Raw genomic sequence first — 20,000 nt, forward strand, 5'->3', positions numbered from 1 at the left:
AGAGCAGAAGAGAATTGAATAAGAACTTAATAGAAGTGAATTCCGCAATAGCAGCTTTGAATCCAATCGGGTAAGGACACGATAGAGTACTAAAGAATAGAATGAATCGAATTGTGTAAAAACTTAATAGACGAGAACAGAATGACCTTTATTAGCCTAATGACTTTATAGAATAGAATTGTGTTATCATTTCGAATGGAAAAGAATTGCGTAAGGAGGTAATATATTAAAATAAAATGGAATTAAAGTGAACTGTGTCGAAGCTTTTAATCGAACAGAACAGAATTATTCATGAACAATAACACAATAGAATTTTGCATCACCTCGGTAGAATATAATAGAACTGCGCAAGAATAACAGTATATAACCTAAAAGAATAGAAATATGTACGTACAGAATCCGAAGAATAGAATAAAAATGCCTTAACAGTAAAAACTTAGTAGAATGAAACTGTGTAATAATAAGAGACCAGAATTAGTTATGAATTTATGAATTAGAATAGAATAGAAAAGAACTGTGTAATCATAGCAAGTCAGCGGAATAGAATTGCGTAATAATGTACTGACATTGAAAGATTGGTGTAACCGTACGCGTAAGAGGAATAAAACACTCAGGATGAAGATAATCAGCTTCAGTGTGGGAACGGGAACTTCAACTTCGGAACGTTTCCCAAACGTTGCCTAAACGTTATGTTTATAACGTTTCAGCTCTGGCTTTTCTGAATACGCCCGAGAACATTCGGGTAAACGTTCTCTTTAACGAGGAGTAGAAATATCAGCACAGCGTTTCAGACCCGAAAGTTTGGCCTCGGTTTCGTTTTAAAGTCGTGTCAGTGCGGATAATGAGACAGTGTGAGTGTGAGAACATCAGCCAGATCCAACTGAACTGAAGAACTAGCAGACAGGCACTGTAATTAACACACACACACACACACACACACATTTCTACAGAACAACACCGTCTCATGGCCTCTGAAGTCTCATTGTTGCTCTTGCTGTTTCTCCACTAGTGTCAAACAGGTCAAAAACGAGCTAACCGCTAACAGACTACGAGAGCCAATCAGAACACGGCGTGAAAAATATAAGGCCCGGTGTGTAAAAGCTCTCTCATATTAAATCCAGCTGTTTGTAATGCTGGGCTATTTCTATCGTTTTATTCAGTTTAGGATCAGTGGAAGGCCATTGTTATTTTGTTTACTTAAGTAAGTAATAAACACTCTGTGTGTGTGTGTGTGTGTGTGTGTGTGTGTGTGTGTGTGTGTGTTGTGCTGTTATAGAGAACATAAACAACAACAGGGTGGTGTGAGTCACAGAGTTGCAGCTTCACTGCTGACACCGGAGACTCCTTCCGTAAATAAGGAGTTAAATAAATGTCTCCTTACAGAAATGTCAGTTTATACCAAGCCCTGTGAACGAGCTGTTGCTATAGAAACGATAACGTATTAGAGCGATTTGCAGCTGCGCTTATAGAAAACTAATCAAGACCATGTGACCAATCAGGATCCAGAACCCCGCAGCGTGGCGGTGTAGTGAGCTTTAATGTGGTGGAGTTGTGGAGTTGTAGTGGAGTTGTGGGGTTGTGGAGTTGTGGAGTTGTAGTGGAGTTGTGGAGTTGTGTTGTAGTAGAGTTGTGGAGTTGTGTTGTAGTGGAGTTGTGGAGTTGTGTTGTAGTAGAGTTGTGGAGTTGTGTTGTAGTAGAGTTGTGGAGTTGTGTTGTAGTGGAGTTGTGGAGTTGTGTTGTAGTAGAGTTGTGGAGTTGTAGTGGAGTTGTGGAGTTGTGTTGTAGTGGAGTTGTGTTGTAGTAGAGTTGTGGAGTTGTGTTGTAGTGGAGTTGTGGAGTTGTGTTGTAGTAGAGTTGTGGAGTTGTGTTGTAGTGGAGTTGTGGAGTTGTGTTGTAGTGGAGTTGTGTTGTAGTGGAGTTGTGTTGTAGTGGAGTTGTGGAGTTGTGTTGTAGTGGAGTTGTGGAGTTGTGTTGTAGTGGAGTTGTGGAGTTGTGTTGTAGTAGAGTTGTGTTGTAGTGGAGTTGTAGAGTTGTGTTGTAGTGGAGTTGTGGAGTTGTGTTGTAGTGGAGTTGTAGAGTTGTGTTGTAGTGGAGTTGTGGAGTTGTGTTGTAGTGGAGTTGTGTTGTAGTGGAGTTGTGGAGTTGTGTTGTAGTAGAGTTGTGGAGTTGTATTGTTGTGGAGTTGTGGAGTTGTGTTGTAGTGGAGTTGTGGAGTTGTATTGTAGTGGAGTTGTGTTGTAGTGGAGTTGTGGAGTTGTAGTGGAGTTGTGGAGTTGTGTTGTAGTAGAGTTGTGGAGTTGTGTTGTAATGGAGTTGTGGAGTTGTGTTGTAGTGGATTTGTGGAGTTGTGTTGTAGTGGGGTTGTGGAGTTGTGGAGTTGTAGTGGAGTTGTGCAGTTGTGTTGTAGTGGAGTTGTGTTGTAGTGGAGTTGTGGAGTTGTGTTGTAGTGGAGTTGTGCAGTTGTGTTGTAGTGGAGTTGTGGAGTTGTGTTGTAGTGGAGTTGTGGAGTTGTATTGTAGTGGAGTTGTGTTGTAGTGGAGTTGTGTTGTAGTGGAGTTGTGGAGTTGTGTTGTAGTGTTGTGTTGTAGTGGAGTTGTGGAGTTGTGTTGTAGTGGAGTTGTGTTGTAGTGGAGTTGTGGAGTTGTGTTGTAGTGGAGTTGTGGAGTTGTATTGTAGTGGAGTTGTGGAGTTGTGTTGTAGTGGAGTTGTGGAGTTGTAGTGGAGTTGTGGAGTTGTGGAGTTGTAGTGGAGTTGTGGAGTTGTGTTGTAGTGGAGTTGTGGAGTTGTGTTGTAGTGGAGTTGTGGAGTTGTATTGTAGTGGAGTTGTGTTGTAGTGGAGTTGTGTTGTAGTGGAGTTGTGGAGTTGTGTTGTAGTAGAGTTGTGGAGTTGTGTTGTAGTGGAGTTGTGGAGTTGTGTTGTAGTGGAGTTGTGGAGTTGTGTTGTAGTAGAGTTGTGGAGTTGTGTTGTAGTGGGGTTGTGGAGTTGTGTTGTAGTGGAGTTGTGGAGTTGTGGAGTTGTATTGTAGTGGAGTTGTGTTGTAGTGGAGTTGTGTTGTAGTGGAGTTGTGGAGTTGTAGTGGAGTTGTGGAGTTGTATTGTAGTGGAGTTGTGTTGTAGTGGAGTTGTGGAGTTGTATTGTAGTGGAGTTGTGTTGTAGTAGAGTTGTGGAGTTGTGTTGTAGTGGAGTTGTGGAGTTGTGTTGTAGTGGAGTTGTGTTGTAGTGGAGTTGTGGAGTTGTATTGTAGTGGAGTTGTGTTGTAGTGGAGTTGTGGAGTTGTGTTGTAGTGGAGTTGTGGAGTTGTATTGTAGTGGAGTTGTGTTGTAGTGGAGTTGTGTTGTAGTAGAGTTGTGGAGTTGTGTTGTAGTGGAGTTGTGGAGTTGTGTTGTAGTAGAGTTGTGGAGTTGTGTTGTAGTGGAGTTGTGGAGTTGTGTTGTAGTGGAGTTGTGGAGTTGTGTTGTAGTGGAGTTGTGGAGTTGTGTTGTAGTGGAGTTGTGTTGTAGTGGAGTTGTGTTGTAGTGGAGTTGTGGAGTTGTATTGTAGTGGAGTTGTGTTGTAGTGGAGTTGTGTTGTAGTGGAGTTGTGGAGTTGTAGTGGAGTTGTGGAGTTGTATTGTAGTGGAGTTGTGTTGTAGTGGAGTTGTGGAGTTGTATTGTAGTGGAGTTGTGTTGTAGTAGAGTTGTGGAGTTGTGTTGTAGTGGAGTTGTGGAGTTGTGTTGTAGTGGAGTTGTGTTGTAGTGGAGTTGTGGAGTTGTATTGTAGTGGAGTTGTGTTGTAGTGGAGTTGTGGAGTTGTAGTGGAGTTGTGGAGTTGTGTTGTAGTAGAGTTGTGGAGTTGTGTTGTAGTGGAGTTGTGGAGTTGTGTTGTAGTGGAGTTGTGGAGTTGTGTTGTAGTGGGGTTGTGGAGTTGTGGAGTTGTAGTGGAGTTGTGCAGTTGTGTTGTAGTGGAGTTGTGTTGTAGTGGAGTTGTGGAGTTGTGTTGTAGTGGAGTTGTGCAGTTGTGTTGTAGTGGAGTTGTGGAGTTGTGTTGTAGTGGAGTTGTGGAGTTGTATTGTAGTGGAGTTGTGTTGTAGTGGAGTTGTGTTGTAGTGGAGTTGTGTTGTAGTGGAGTTGTGGAGTTGTGTTGTAGTGGAGTTGTGGAGTTGTGTTGTAGTGGAGTTGTGTTGTAGTGGAGTTGTGGAGTTGTGTTGTAGTGGAGTTGTATTGTAGTGGAGTTGTGTTGTAGTGGAGTTGTGGAGTTGTGGAGTTGTATTGTAGTGGAGTTGTGGAGTTGTGGAGTTGTATTGTAGTGGAGTTGTGTTGTAGTGGAGTTGTGGAGTTGTGGAGTTGTATTGTAGTGGAGTTGTATTGTAGTGGAGTTGTGTTGTAGTAGAGTTGTGGAGTTGTGTTGTAGTGGAGTTGTGGAGTTGTATTGTAGTGGAGTTGTGTTGTAGTGGAGTTGTGGAGTTGTATTGTAGTGGAGTTGTGTTGTAGTGGAGTTGTATTGTAGTGGAGTTGTGTTGTAGTAGAGTTGTGGAGTTGTGTTGTAGTGGAGTTGTGGAGTTGTGTTGTAGTGGAGTTGTGTTGTAGTGGAGTTGTGGAGTTGTATTGTAGTGGAGTTGTGTTGTAGTGGAGTTGTGGAGTTGTATTGTAGTGGAGTTGTGTTGTAGTGGAGTTGTATTGTAGTGGAGTTGTGTTGTAGTGGAGTTGTGGAGTTGTGTTGTAGTGGAGTTGTGTTGTAGTGGAGTTGTGGAGTTGAGGTGTGTTATAGCGTGTTGAATTAAACACAAAACGACAGCAAGAACCCCAGTCGTGATCCGTTCTCGCTTATGTTAGTCCTGCGTGTTTTGCGCTCAGGGCCATCTGTCAGTCAAACAGCTCGGCCAATCAGCTGTCAGTGTGACTGATGTGTTTGGACGTGTGTCTGCTCACACCACACCCCCCCCAACCACACCCCCCTCCCCAATCACACTTCCCCCCAACCGCACATCGCTTTTATTTTCAGCACGCGGAAGAACAGCTGTCTTCTACATCACCTCCACAAACCCGGGAGATATCACATATCACACAGCTCTGATAACACAAACAAAAACAACAACTGGACAGACAGACGGATAGAAGCACAGACAGACGGATAGACGGACAGACAGACGGATAGACGGACAGAGAGACAGATGGATAGACAGACGGATCGATAGCCAGAATTTCACATCACAACATTTGAACAATTTTGTAAAGTTCGTATTTAAACAGAAAACTGAAATGGAGCAAAGCAGAGAAGGAGTTTAGCGTAATTAAAAACTAGAATGAAGAGGTGTTATACCTTTAACTGGTCCAGCAGCAGTGCAGAAACTACTGACCTTCTTAATATCAGATCAAAAATACATAACTTAGCATTTACCATGGGAGCTGGTGGCGTTACATATTTGGAGGGGCGGGGCCAAACACTGTACATGAATTAAACGATTGTCCAATCCTGAAGCGAGTTTCCTCCTCATCCTCGTCCTCATCCTCGTTTAACGGGGTTTGGGTCGTCCTCGTCCTCGTTTAACGGGGTTTGGACCGTCCTCGTCCTCATTAAACGGGGTTTGGATTGTCCTCGTCCTCGTTTAATTGGTTTGGGTCTTCCTCGTCCTCATTTAACGGGGTTTGGATCGTCCTCGTCCAACGGGGTTTGGGCTGTCCTCGTCCTCGTTTAACGGGGTTTGGGCCATCCTCGTCCTCATTTAACGGCGATTGGGTCATCCTCGTCCACGTTTAACGGGGTTTGGGCTGTCCTCGTCCTCGTTTAACGGGGTTTGGGCCGTCCTCGTCCTCGTTTAACGGGGTTTGGGCCGTCCTCGTTTAACGGGTTTGGGTCGTCCTCATCCTCGTTTAACTGGGTTTGGGCTGTCCTCGTTTAACGGGTTTGGGTCGTCCTCATCCTCGTTTAACGGGGTTTGGGCCGTCCTCGTCCTCGTTTAACGGGGTTTGGGCCGTCCTCGTTTAATGGGTTTGGGTCGTCCTTGTCCTCGTTTAACGCGGTTTGGATCGTCCTCGTCCAACGGGGTTTGGGTCATTCTTGTCCTCATTTAATGGGTTTGGGTCTTCCTCATCCTCATTTAACGGGGCTTGGATTGTCCTCGTCCAACGGGGTTTGGGTCGTCCTCGTTCTTGTTTAACGGGGTTTGGGTCGTCCTCGTTCTTGTTTAACGGGGTTTGGACCATCCTCGTCCTCGTTTAACGGCAATTGGGTCGTCCTCATCCACGTTTAACGGGGTTTGGGCTGTCCTCGTCCTCGTTTAACGGGGTTTGGGCTGTCCTCGTCCTCGTTTAACAGGGTTTGGGCCGTCCCTGTCCTCGTTTAATGGGTTTGGGTCGTCCTCGTCCTCGTTTAACTGGGTTTGGGCCATCCTTGTCCTCGTTTAACAGGTTTGGGTCGTCCTCATCCTCGTTTAATGGGGTTTGGGCTGTCCTCGTTTAACGGGGTTTGGGCCGTCCTCGTCCTCGTTTGACGGCGATTGGGTCGTCCTCGCCCTCGTTTAACGGGGTTTGGGCTGTCCTCGTCCTCGTTTAACGGGGTTTGGGCTGTCCTCATCCTCGTTTAACGGGGTTTGGGCTGTCCTCGTCCTCGTTTAATGGGTTTGGGTCGTCCTCATCCTCGTTTAACGCGGTTTGGATCGTCCTCGTCCAACAGGGTTTGGGTCATTCTCGTCCTCATTTAACGGGGTTTCGGCTGTCCTCGTCCTCGTTTAACGGGGTTTGGGATACAGCGACCGCAGTCTTCTGACGCTGTCGTTTCGACGCTGTGATGAGGGTCAACTCTACCATATCAGGCTACGTTCAGGTCTGGATCTGTCGGGGTTAAGTGATGAGACAAATGTCATGTGACTGTTGTTTGTTGACTAGTAATCATTTCACATGTCCATGTTTGAAATGTTTGATTATGGGTTAACTAACTAGCTTAACTAGTTAACTACACTGTTTAATGCACACTTTTTAAATGAATGTCATTAATCCAGGGGAAATCATGTACGGTTAGGGGTGTGGATGGGACTCGAGAAACAATGATTGTTATTCCCTACGTTTTTGTTATGGTTATCGAATTCATTTTAAGAACTGAATTGAATGTTTTGTTTTGGGATTGGGGAGGGACCTTGCCCTCCCAGCATTACTTTTGGATGGAGGGGGGGTTTCAGTGACCCAGTGAAACCCCTCCCCCTTCCTTCACAGACGGCATTTTCATAAGATAGGTCTTAAAAAACTGTTTTTAAGGCATCGGTCACGTGTGTCATTCAGTTCAAATGCGGGACGTCATCAGCCGCTAAAGCGTGATAAAGATAAAGAATTTGTGTTTTCCTGGATGATGTCGTTGTGTAACACGTTCACTCGGGTGTGGACTGATAATCAGCTGAAGTGCTCACTGATGAGGTGTTTTCCTTCAGGTCCTATTGAAAGCTGGAGAAAATGATTCGTTATTGCCTTTGTGTAGTGCTCTCGCTCCGAGGGTCATGTTTTCTAGCCCAGTCATGTGCTCCAGGATGAGTGTGTGTGTGTGTGTGTGTGTGTGTGTGTGTGTGTGACAGAATATGTCCACAGTTTGCATTAGCTCCAGAGGATCCACTGAGCGAGAGCAGGATGGGTTTCTCAGGGTTGTGCTCCAGACAACCTGTTTCCATGGCAGCGCATCATTGTGCGTTTCTGCCTCCTGACAACACAGATGGCAAATAAAGCTGAGCCAAGGAACAAAGAAACGGCAGAAATGATGCGGCAGCTCAGCCTCCTCTCATCACCGACAGACCTGAGCCAGAAAAAACCTGGCTTTTCAAAACAACAGCAACAATGTGATAATTTATAACATATGCCTCTGAGATTACATCGCACTTCTGATTTAAAAAATTAGACACCGCAACTGAGAGATGCTTTAATTGATTAGTTTTAATAGTTTTAGTTCAGACTGTGTTCTAATATATATATATATATATATATATATATCGTTTATACATCCTTATAAACATCAGCAAACAGGTAAAAGTCGAGTGATATAATGATTAATAACAATAACAATAACAATAATAATAATAATAATAATGATAATAATAATAATGATAATAATAATAATAATAACAATCACCTTTACTGTGACTATTTTTTATTATTATTATTTATCTAAATGTTAGAAATATAATAATAATAATAACAATAATAATAATAATAATAATAACTTTATTAAATAGTTATAGTTAAAAAGGCAAATAAAAATATACCATGAAATTATTGCAGTGGCAGAAACTACAATAACTTTAACAAAACATTAAACTGTGTAAAATAAAAGAACGAAAGTATAATCATTTAAACAATATAAAGGAATGTAATGTAAAAATAACATGCTTATAAAAACAAGGCCAATAATAAATTGTACGGAAGTACATGTGGAATGTGGAGACAATCTTCTGACACGATTTGGAACGCTGAACGCGCTACACGTGAGACGCCTCACAGCCCTACCGGCTCGCCACAAGAACAGCGCCGGATTTTGGGCCACTTTGGGTTTGACTGGTAGGTGTTGTGTTGTACTGGGCCATACTGGTTTGGATAAAGCTGTGTGGATAGATTGGACGGCACTGAATGGATCGGGCTGTGTGGATAGATTGGACGGCGCTGAATGGATCGGGCTGTGTGGATAGATTGGACGGCGCTGAATGGATTGGGCTGTGTTGGGTTAGCATGGGTTAGAAGAAAAATGACGCACATTTTGTTATGATTTGGGGACGTTTTGACTATAAAGGTTTGTGTTGGTTTTGACTGATCCATATTGTTTAGGATGAAGCGGTGCTAGGTTGGTGTTGGGTCGGATTGGGCTGTGTTTATGCACATCAGACAATCTGGTTGCCATTTTAGGCCTTATTCTGTTTGATTGGATGGTGTAGGGTTGTATGCGACTGTGTTGGTTTGGATCAAGCCGTGTTGGGTCACCTTCGATCATGGTAGGATAGATTTCTGTTATTTAAGTATTATTTATTTATTTATTTATTTATTTATTTATTTAAAAAAAAAGCTTCACAATACAAATAATCTCTTGTCTCTGTAATAAAACTCAGTGAATAAAGAACTTGATATGAAATGTATAAATATATCTGAATGTGCCGTTTGTTGTTGCTTTATATTTGGGTGTAACGTCTCTCTCTGTGGAAATCAGTCAGCAGCGTCTGCAAGCGTTTTCTTTCTTTTCTACATTTTCCTGTGTTTGAAACAGTAGGACTGTACCGTGTCCAGCTGCGTTTGCGCCTCTTATTGCCACTGCCGGTGCGTTTAGCCACAGATCAGCAGGACAGGACGTATCCTTAAGGACATTTAACAGGCGGCGAAGCGGCTTTTCGGTCCCTGCAGCCCATTCCCGCACTACACTGAGAAAAAATGACTAAACTCATGTTTTATGGTTCAGACACATCACTGAGAGGGTATTTCCAAACGTACATTGTTGTACCTTTAGCTAATTGGAGCGTAAATACCAAAGTGGTACCTTTGATGTACAGTACCTTTTCCTCTGTGAGCTGTCAGTGTGGTTCTGAAATTCCGTATCTGGTTTGGTTTGAATAAATTATAGACAATATGCACATTGTGAGTGGTGCTTGTAGTTCTTGGCTTGGGCCAGATTTGGCTATATTAGGTGGTGTGGAGTCAGGTGGGCCGGTCTGTTTGATCAGAACGGGCCATGTTAGTTGGATTCGACCATGTTTGTGTAGATTTTGGGTTTGACTGGATGCCTCAATTTCAGAGAGGCAGAGGGGCTCAGTGTTTGTTTAAAACCTTCAAGAACAACCTTCAGGATCATGCTTCTCAAAGCGCATAAAAGACAAGTTCAGACCATTAGCTGGGGAATTATCATTGCCTTTCTCATTTACCACTGTCCCCTGCTTAGGTGTATTTAGATCTGTATTTAGACTTGTTTGTGTAGATTGGGCCAGTTTGTCTTTAGGATGGATTTGTGCTTGCCTGGAGGATGTTGGGGTGGATCGGGCCAGATTGGTTTGGATCAAGCTGTGTTGATAGATTGGACGGCGCTGAATGGATCGGGCTGTGTTGGGTTAGCATGGGTTAGAAGAAAAATGACGCACATTTTGTTATGATTTGGGGACGTTTTGACTATAAAGGTTTGTGTTGGTTTTGACTGATCCATATTGTTTAGGATGAAGCGGTGCTAGGTTGGTGTTGGGTCGGATTGGGCTGTGTTTATGCACATCAGACAGTCTGGTTGCCATTTTAGGCTTTATTCTGTTTAATTGGATGGTGTAGGGTTGTATTTGACTGTATTAGTTTGGATCAAGCCGTGTTGGGTCACCTTCGATCATGGTAGGATAGATTGGACAGGTATGAATAGACTGGACTACGCTGGGTTGCACTGGGGTGTATTTCTATAGTTTGTGCTTTGTATTGGGATGTATTGGTTTAGATGAATCAGTTTTGGGGTGGATTAGGTCATGTTTCTTTAGATTGGGCCAATTTGGTGCTATTTGGTGTCGTTCTGGGTTCGACTAGATGCTTTCGGGATGGGCCGGGCTGTTTTATCACCATTTTGGGGTGTTTTCGGCTCAACTGCTGTGTGTTGGATTAGGTTGGGACGTAGATTAGGCGTCGTTGAATGGATTGGGCTGTGTTGAGTCTGATTAAAGTGCACTGAGGCGGATTGGGTCTATCTGATTTGCCTGGGTGGTGTTGAGTTGGATTCGATTCTGTTGGTACAGATTAGGTTGTACTGATTTGGACCAGACTACTTTTAGTTGGGTCAGTCTGAGATAAGCTTCGCCGGGTTGCGCATGGTCTGGCAGTCTTCCAATACCAAGTTCAGCCCTACGTTTGCAGGCCATCTTCACGCCACTTTCCATCTCTCTCTCTCTGCTAAAACCTGTTCAGTCTTCTCCCATGGAGGTGGAGCTGATGGCAGTCATGCTCTTTCTCTTCTTCCTCGTGATCATGAATGGTTAGCCTGCCTATACCCTGTAAGCCCTCTAGAACCATGACATCAGTGCTGGAAAGCCTTTGACCAGGCTTCAGCTGTTTTTATCCATTCTGTAAATATCCTGCTGTAGCTCTTGATGTATTACAGCCCGAAGCCTCGTGCTTCATCTATGCTTTCTTTTCTTCTGGACTTTCTTTTGCTTTGGTGAGATTGTGCTGTTCTGATTCACCCTCTTGGATCTTTCATGTGCTTCTGGTTGGTCCAAGCTGGTTATGGTGTGTTTGGTGTGTCTATTTAAGATCAGATAGCTGAAAGCGGTGCTACCTTTACACAGCCTGTAATCACCGTGTCAGGGTGGAAGCGATGATTATCGGGCTGTTCTGCACCTTTCACTGGCGCTTCTTCCTGCCTTTCTGTGACGTTCAGTCTCTGTCCCTCTCTGTGTAGACGTTTAGACAAGCTCAGTTTGCTGCACATTGAATATCTGTCTGCCGCTGCAGCGTTGGGGTAATCTCATGATGCTCCGGTGAGGATGAAGTGGTCAGGTGAGGCCTTTCATTCCTGTAGATGATAAGAGTGATGTAGTTGAGTCATAAGCCTCAGGATGAGGTGTCTGTGTCCTGGTGTATGAGTGTCATCGACTGAATAATGGCACTCGTACAATAATAGCTCCTGAGGATCCACTGTGAGATCTCGGCTTCTGCTTTGCTAATGCTTCTCTCTCTGGCTCTTTATCCCTGTGTGTCGTTCCTTAGCTTGCGAGGTGTGGCCTGATTTTATCTCCTGATCAGTGGTACAAGACCTACCAGTTTTAACACATATCTTACACGCGTAAGAGCTCGGCATTCTGACGTCCGTCTTCTCTTTCCCTCCTATTAAAACGGTCGCTGAACCAATCGATACGTGATATGTGATCAAAATGGAATGATTGACAGTTACGCGCGTAGGTGTTTCGAACTTTCTCATATTAGCTGACACCCTGGAAGCTCCGCCCCCTCCGTTCCATCTGACGTTAGTAATCTCCCCTCTCCTGTAGATTTTCCTGCTTGAAAGATGCATTTCTGCTTCATGTCTCAGTCAGTATAAATTTATTTTGTGTTGATTAATGTGAGATATCTGCAGTTTCTCCCCCGTGATGGGTGTGTTGTACGTCCACTAATTCTGTGTTGATTCTCGTCCTGCGCTAGTGGAATAAAGTTGTAATGCTGTGATGCTGGAAAGCTATAAACGAGTGAAGGCCCGGTGGCAGCCCACACTTAGCACTTAGCACTTAGCACTTTCATCTGGCTCACAGTGGGTGGTGTTTAGTGTTGGTTTTGGATTCAGACTGAGCTCAGCTTCAACACTCGCCCACCTTAGCTGTAGCAAACATACGCACTGCTGCTCTCAGATATCACACGAGTGACAAACCATAACACTTACCATGTCCACCTTACAGAAGACAGAAAGGAAGGAAGGAAAATGAAAAGAAAAAAAAAAAAAACAGAAAGAAAGAAGAAAGGAAGGAAAGAAGGAAAAGGAAGGAGGTGAAAGGAAGAGAAAGAAAATTTTTTAAAAGAAAGTATGAACGAAATGGAAGAGAAGATAAAGAAAGAGAAAAGAGGGAATAAAGCAAAGAAGCCAAGCAGTTCTTCTGAGTCACTTAGAGAAGAGTTTACACAGTGATTCATGCGTTTATTTTCATTCTGCACGATTTCTTCTCCATGAGATATAACAGATGATGAGATGGTCAGATGATGAGATAATGGTTAGAGGATGAGATGATGGTCAGATGGTGAGATGATGGTGAAATGATGAGATGATGGTCAGATGGTCAGATGATGAGATAATGGTTAGATGATGAGATGATGGTCAGATGGTGAGATGGTGAGATGATGGTGAAATGATGAGATGATGGTCGGGTGATGGTCAGATGATGAGATGGTCAGATGATGGTCAGATGGTCAGATGATGAGATAATGGTTAGAGGATGAGATGATGGTCAGATGATGAGCTAATGGTGAAATGATGAGATGATGGTCGGGTGATGGTCAGATGATGAGATGGTCAGATGATGGTCAGATGGTCAGATGATGAGATAATGGTTAGAGGATGAGATGATGGTCAGATGATGAGCTAATGGTGAAATGATGAGATGATGGTTGGGTGATGGTCAGATGGTCAGATGATGGTCAGATGGTGAGATGATGGTCAGATGGTGAGATGATGAGATAATGGTTAGATGATGAGATGATGGTCAGATGATGGTCAGATGATGGTCAGATGATGGTCAGATGGTCAGATGATGAGATAATGGTGAAATGATGAGATGATGGTCAGGTGATGGTCAGATGATGAGATAATGGTTAGAGGATGAGATGATGGTCAGATGATGGTCAGATGGTCAGATGATGAGATAATGGTGAAATGATGAGATGATGTTCGGGTGATGGTCAGATGATGAGATAATGGTTAGATGATGAGATGATGGTCAGATGATGGTCAGATGATGGTCAGATGGTCAGATGATGAGATAATGGTGAAATGATGAGATGATGTTCGGGTGATGGTCAGATGATGAGATAATGGTTAGAGGATGAGATGATGGTCAGATGGTGAGATGATGGTCAGATGGTCAGATGATGGTCAGATGGTGAGATGATGGTCAGATGATAGTTAGATGATGGTCAGATGATAGAGTTTAGTCTGTCTGTGGTGTTGAGTCTCTGTGTGTGGATGGAGAGGTGATGATGGGCAGTGCTTCTTTTCTCTCCTGATGATGATGATGATGATGATGATGATGTGTGTGACAGCGTGAAGTGTGTCTCAGTAGGGAGCTGGGCTGAGGGAGACGTAGAGGAAGCAGCGAGTGTAAATGCCAACACCACAACAAAGCACTGTGGGTTTTTAACCTCTGATGGTGGAGGACAGATCCATCATCCTCACAGTTAATTATAATCTCAGAGCTGTGCAAACTGCATGTCCAAATCATCACAGCTCCACACAACCAGCATTTCTTCACCGATTTATTTTGGCCACTAATGAGTACATTTAAATGGTCTGCCCTTATATAGCGCTTTTATCCAAAGTGCTTTTCTCATTCACCCATTCACACACACACACACACACACACACACACACACACACACACACACTCACACACAAACTCACACACACAAACTCACACACCAGTGGTAGCAGAGCTGCCATGCAAGGCGCTAACTTACCATCGGGAGCAACTTGGGGTTCAGTGTCTTGCCCAAGGACACTTCGGCACGTGGAGTCATGTGGAGTCATGTGGAGTCATGTGGAGTCATGTGGAGTCATGTGGGCCGGGAATCGAACCACCAACCCTACGATTAGTGGACAACCCGCTCTACCACCTGATCCACAGCCGCCCCAGATGAAATCCATGATCAGAAACTGATGTAATATCAAATTCAGTGATTAAGTGTAAAGCCAAAGCATCTCAGAACGTGCTTTCTTCTGAATATGAATAACTCATTATGTAGAGCTGTGAGAGTGTGTGTGAGTGTGAGTGAGAGTGTGCGAGAGTGTGTGTGCGAGTGTGTGTGAGTGTGAGAGTGTGAAAGTGTGTGAGAGTGTGTGTGAGAATGTGTGAGTGTGAGACTGTGCGTGTGAGAGAGTGTGCAAGGGTGTGAGATTGTGTGAGTGTGTGTGTGTGAGAGTGTGTGTGAGAGTGCGAGAGTGTGAGAGTGTGTGTGTGAGAGAGTGTGTGTGAGAGTATGAGAGTGTGTGTGAGAGTGTGAGAGTGTGTGTGAGAGTGTGTGAGAGTGTGTGTGTGAGAGAGTGTGTGTGAGAGTGTGTGTGAGTGTGTGAGAGTGTAAGAGTGTGTGAGAGTGTGTGTGTGTGTGAGTGTGTGAGAGTGTGTGTGAGTATGAGTGTGTGTGTGTGAGAGTGTGTGAGTGTGTGTGTGAGAGTGTGTGTGAGAGTGTGTGTGTGTGTGTGTGTGTGAGAGTGTGTGTGAGTGTGAGAGTGTGTGAGTGTGTGTGTGAGAGTGTGTTTGAGTATGAGAGTGTGTGTGAGAGTGTGTGTGAGTGTGAGAGTGTGTGAGTGTGAGACTGTGAGAGTGTGACAGTGTGTGTTGCTTCATTAAACATCATTAACCCTTTATTTGTCATTTATTTTTGCTTCAGGTCTCGTTGACAATTAGCTCAGAGTGTGTGCTCTTTAGCTCGGATGAATAATTGATCTTCTGCTCTCTCAATCATTCATACACCATCTGTCACAATGGTGTGTGTGTGTGTGCGTGTGCGTGTGTGCGTGTGTATGTGCGTGTGTGTGTGTGTGTGTTTGATCAGTGTATCTGCCCCTGAGCTGTTGGTGATTAATTACAGTAATACACTGAGAGGGAAAAGAGGAAGCAGCCCACCAGTGGTGGAAATCTGTCATTGCAGAAAGAAAGAAAGAAAGAAAGAAAGGAGAAAAAAGAAGAAGGAAGAAAGTAAGGAAAAGGAAGAGCAATGAACGAATGAAAGAAAGAAAGAAAAGAAGAGAAACAGAGGGGAGGTTAGGGAAAGACAGGAAAAGAAAGAAAGAAAGAATGAGGGAGGGGAGGGGAGGGGAGGGGGAGATAGGCAGAGAAATAAAGGAAGAGGGAGGAAAGAAAGAAATAAAGAAAGAAAGAGGAACAGATGCGATGGAAAGACAGGAAAAGAAAGACAAAGAAAGGGGAAAAAAGAAGGAAGGAAGGAAGACGGAACCGGTTCTAAATCTCTAACTGATATAACAATGAATAAACGTAACTCAGTCACGCAACTGACAGATGAAGCTCGGCTCTGATTGGTCAGAACATAACCGCTCTCCACCAATCGCTGAGCCTGATGTACGGCACTCCGCACAGCTCAGGATCTCAGTGTGTTCATTTATTTCACTTTCATTTATTTCAGGATGTAATTGCGATGTCCAACACCTCGCTGCTTCACACGGCTCTAACCGACTCAAACTGGCTCTGACCGGCTCTAACCGGCTCTTCTCTAACCAGTTCTAACCGGCTCTAACCGACTCTAACCGGCTCTAACCGGTTCTAACCGGTTCTAACCGGCTCTAACCGGTTCTAACCGACTCTAACCGACTCTAACCAGCTCTTCTCTAACCGGCTCTAACCAGCTCTAACCGGCTCTTCTCTAACCGGCTGTTCTCTAACTGGCTCTAACCGGCTCTAACCGGTTCTAACCGGCTCTAACCGACTCTAACCGACTCTAACCAGCTCTTCTCTAACCGGCTCTAACCGGTTCTAACCGGCTCTAACCGACTCTAACCGACTCTAACCAGCTCTTCTCTAACCGGCTCTAACCAGCTCTAACCGGCTCTTCTCTAACCGGCTGTTCTCTAACCGGCTCTAACCGGTTCTAACCGGCTCTAACCGACTCTAACCGACTCTAACCAGCTCTTCTCTAACCGGCTCTAACCAGCTCTAACCGGCTCTTCTCTAACCGGCTGTTCTCTAACCGGCTCTAACCGGCTCTAACTGGTTCTAACTGGCTCTAACCGACTCTAACCTTAACTGTGATATTCTTTGTGTGTGTGTGTGTGTGTGTGTGTGTGTGTGTGTGCAGGATCCTGGCCACTGCCGAAGCTCATATGAATATCCCGGTTGATCTGAGGACGTTGCGAGCTGTTCGAGTTCTGCGGCCCCTCAAACTGGTGTCAGGAATCCCAAGTACGTTTTCAAGCAAACATCACGTATATAATTATTTTTAAAAGATTCAAATAACAGCCTTTTGTGTGTGCGTGTGTGTGTGTGTGTGTGTGTGTGTGTGTGTGTGTGTGCAGGTCTGCAGATCGTTTTGAAGTCCATCATGAAGGCGATGGTTCCTCTGCTGCAGATCGGCTTGTTGTTATTTTTTGCCATTTTAATGTTCGCAATCATCGGCCTGGAGTTCTACAGCGGCCGCCTACACAAGACCTGCATCCCCGATCCAGATATACAGGGTAGAACATACACACACACACACACACACACACACACAACACTCTCTCTCTTTCTCTCAAACGGATATAATGTATTCAAGGAACAGTTGTCTCGCTTATCCATGAAACTGGCCCAAACTTGAAAGGTAGTGTGGGCCCGGGATTTTGGAAGGTGGAAGGTCGGTAATGAAATGTACAGCAGGGTGTGACCAGGGCATCTGTGGTATGGGCAGAGGCAGTAGCTTCGGGGGACCTTGGCTTGGGCACAGGTGGAACAGGAGGAAACTGTGCAGTGCACTTCAGCGAGCATTTTGGGCCGCCAGTACCTGTCTCATAGCAGGTGGTAAGTACAGAACGTTGGGTCCCTGGGTGGCCAGTGAACATGGAGCTGGGTTAGTATAGATAGCTTGTTCGGAGGACATGAACGAGGAACCCGATGTGGAGATGATTGCTCCCCCTACAGCCAGTGACAGCACTCGTCAAGGGCCGGATGATCTTCCTGCCGAAAGAGCTCTGTTTCTGATGGCATCATTTTCTTCGGCTGGGGTGGGTTTTTTTTTGGAGAAATAGGCCACTGGATGTAGCTTGGGCTTTTTCCGAATCCGAATCCTTTGATAACTTTTGTTTAGACAGGTCTCAAGATGGCGTGAGCCAAATATGGTGAAGATTGAACAAAATATGGAGGAGGAGTGAGTGCAAAAATGGTGCTTGGATATAAGCATTTTGAGCATGTTATTATAACCTTCGACCAGTAAGTGGCGCCGGCATGAAATTTACTGATTAGCCTCAGGTCATGGTCCTGAGAATGCCTACCAAGATCTGAGTCATTGCTGCGATACAGCCTCGCTTTGCAGATTCGTTGGCCCATTTCTTTCTTTCTTTCTGTAGAAATGTCATGAATTAATTTCAAACTGTCCGGTGTATCTCGTGCTTTAGAGAACGAGACGGTTCCGGATTGGGAGGCGGAGTTCCCGTGTGGAGATCGTCGGTGTCCGTATAAATACAGCTGTAACGGGTTGTGGATCGGGCCGAACGACGGAATCACGCAGTTCGACAACATCCTGTTCGCCGTGCTCACCGTCTTCCAGTGTATCACCATGGAGGGCTGGACCACCGTCCTGTACAACGTCAGTTCACTCACTCACCACCCAACACACACCACCACACACAACATACAATCATAAACCCACTGGGGGTGTGTGTGTGTGTGTGTGTGTGTGTGTGTGTGTGTGTGTGTGTCCAGGCCAATGATGCATTAGGTCCCACGTGGAACTGGCTGTACTTCATCCCCCTCATCATCATCGGCTCCTTCTTCGTGCTCAACCTGGTGCTGGGAGTTCTGTCTGGGTGAGTGTGTGTGTGTGTGTGTGTGTGTGTGTGTGTGTGTGTGAAAGGTTTTTCTAGTGTATGTTCTTCATGTTGTCTGGGTGCGTTGTATGACGATGTGTGTTTTGCATCCAGTGTGTGTATATATTTTATTACTCTTTGTGTGTGTGTGTGTGTGTGTGTGGGTGTGTGTGTGTGTGTGTGTGTGTGTAGAGAGTTTGCTAAGGAGAGAGAGCGTGTGGAGAACAGGAGAGCTTTTATGAAGCTCAGACGTCAGCAGCAGATCGAAAGAGAACTGAATGGATATCGAGCTTGGATTGACCGAGCAGGTGATCATCACTACACACACACACACACACACACACACACACACACACACACCCTAGTTTTCAGATGAAACAAAGTTCTCCACTGATTTCTTCTCTCACTGTAGAAATGTATATTAAATAATGATGGAACCATCCAGAAATCTTCTCTTGTTCTCTGTGTGTGTGTGTGTGTGTGTGTGTGTGTGTGTTCCAGAGGAAGTGATGCTGGCGGAGGAGAATAAGAACTCGGGTCCTTCAGCTCTGGACGGTGAGTCTGTGCTCAGTAATATTTTCTTATTGAACTCCGTTGTAACTGCAGTAACAGTAACAGTAACAGTAACCCTGTCCCCCTGTGACGTCATCACAACACAACCACTAATGTCTCACAGGAATAAACAAAACATCAACCAACACATTAGCAGCAGAATCTCTTTACACACTGCAAACATTTCAGTGTAAACATGTGTAAAGTGTTTCAGGAGTTTCCGGCCGAACAGATTACGCTGTCGTTACGTTTCCACAGCGTTTCCTGATTATCAAAGATTCATCACAGCAGTGTAACTACTTACAGCGTGTAACTACAGAAGTGAAAATCCTGGATACGCCATAGCAACGTAACTCTATAACACCTCAATGTAACTCTACAATATGTAATTGTATATGTAATGTATTGTATATGTAAAATATAACACCTCAATGTAACTCTACAATATAACACCTCAATGTAACTCTACAATATAACACCTCTATGTAACTCTATAATATAACTCTATAATATAACACCTCAATGTAACTCTACAATGTAACTCTATAATATAACACCTCAATGTAACTCTATAATATAACACCTCAATGTAACTCTACAATGTAACTCTATAATATAACACCTCAATGTAACTCTATAATATAACACCTCAATGTAACTCTACAATGTAACTCTATAATATAACACCTCAATGTAACTCTATAATATAACACCTCAATGTAACTCTACAATGTAACTCTATAATATAACACCTCAATGTAACTCTACAATGTAACTCTATAATATAACACCTCAATGTAACTCTACAATATAACTCTATAATATAACACCTCAATGTAACTCTATAATATAACACCTCAATGTAACTCTATAATATAACACCTCAATGTAACTCTACAATGTAACTCTATAACACCTCAATGTAACTCTACAATGTAACTCTACAATATAACACCTCAATGTAACTCTACAATATAACTCTATAATATAACACCTCAATATAACTCTACAATATAACACCTCAATGTAACTCTATAATATAACACCTCAATGTAACTCTACAATATAACTCTACAATATAACACCTCAATGTAACTCTATAATATAACACCTCAATGTAACTCTACAATGTAACTCTATAATATAACACCTCAATGTAACTCTACACTGTAACTCTACAATATAACACCTCTATGTAACTCTACAATATAACTCTATAACACCTCAATGTAACTCTACAATATAACACCTCAATGTAACTCTACAATATAAC

The 20,000-nt window shown here is 43.9% G+C and overlaps 1 protein-coding gene across 1 annotated transcript in view; it reads left to right on the forward strand.

Moving 5' to 3' along the window:
• Positions 1-20,000, forward strand: part of LOC128608291 (voltage-dependent R-type calcium channel subunit alpha-1E) — a 105,020-nt gene that overhangs the window by 67,671 nt on the left and 17,349 nt on the right. Inside the window, 6 exon segments of the mRNA XM_053625927.1 lie at positions 16,474-16,577; positions 16,691-16,849; positions 17,765-17,955; positions 18,072-18,175; positions 18,368-18,483; positions 18,677-18,730. Coding sequence (XP_053481902.1) covers positions 16,474-16,577; positions 16,691-16,849; positions 17,765-17,955; positions 18,072-18,175; positions 18,368-18,483; positions 18,677-18,730 — 728 coding nt within the window.

The sequence above is a fragment of the Ictalurus furcatus genome, chromosome 5, assembly GCF_023375685.1.
Source record: "Ictalurus furcatus strain D&B chromosome 5, Billie_1.0, whole genome shotgun sequence".
Lineage (NCBI taxonomy): Eukaryota > Metazoa > Chordata > Actinopteri > Siluriformes > Ictaluridae > Ictalurus > Ictalurus furcatus.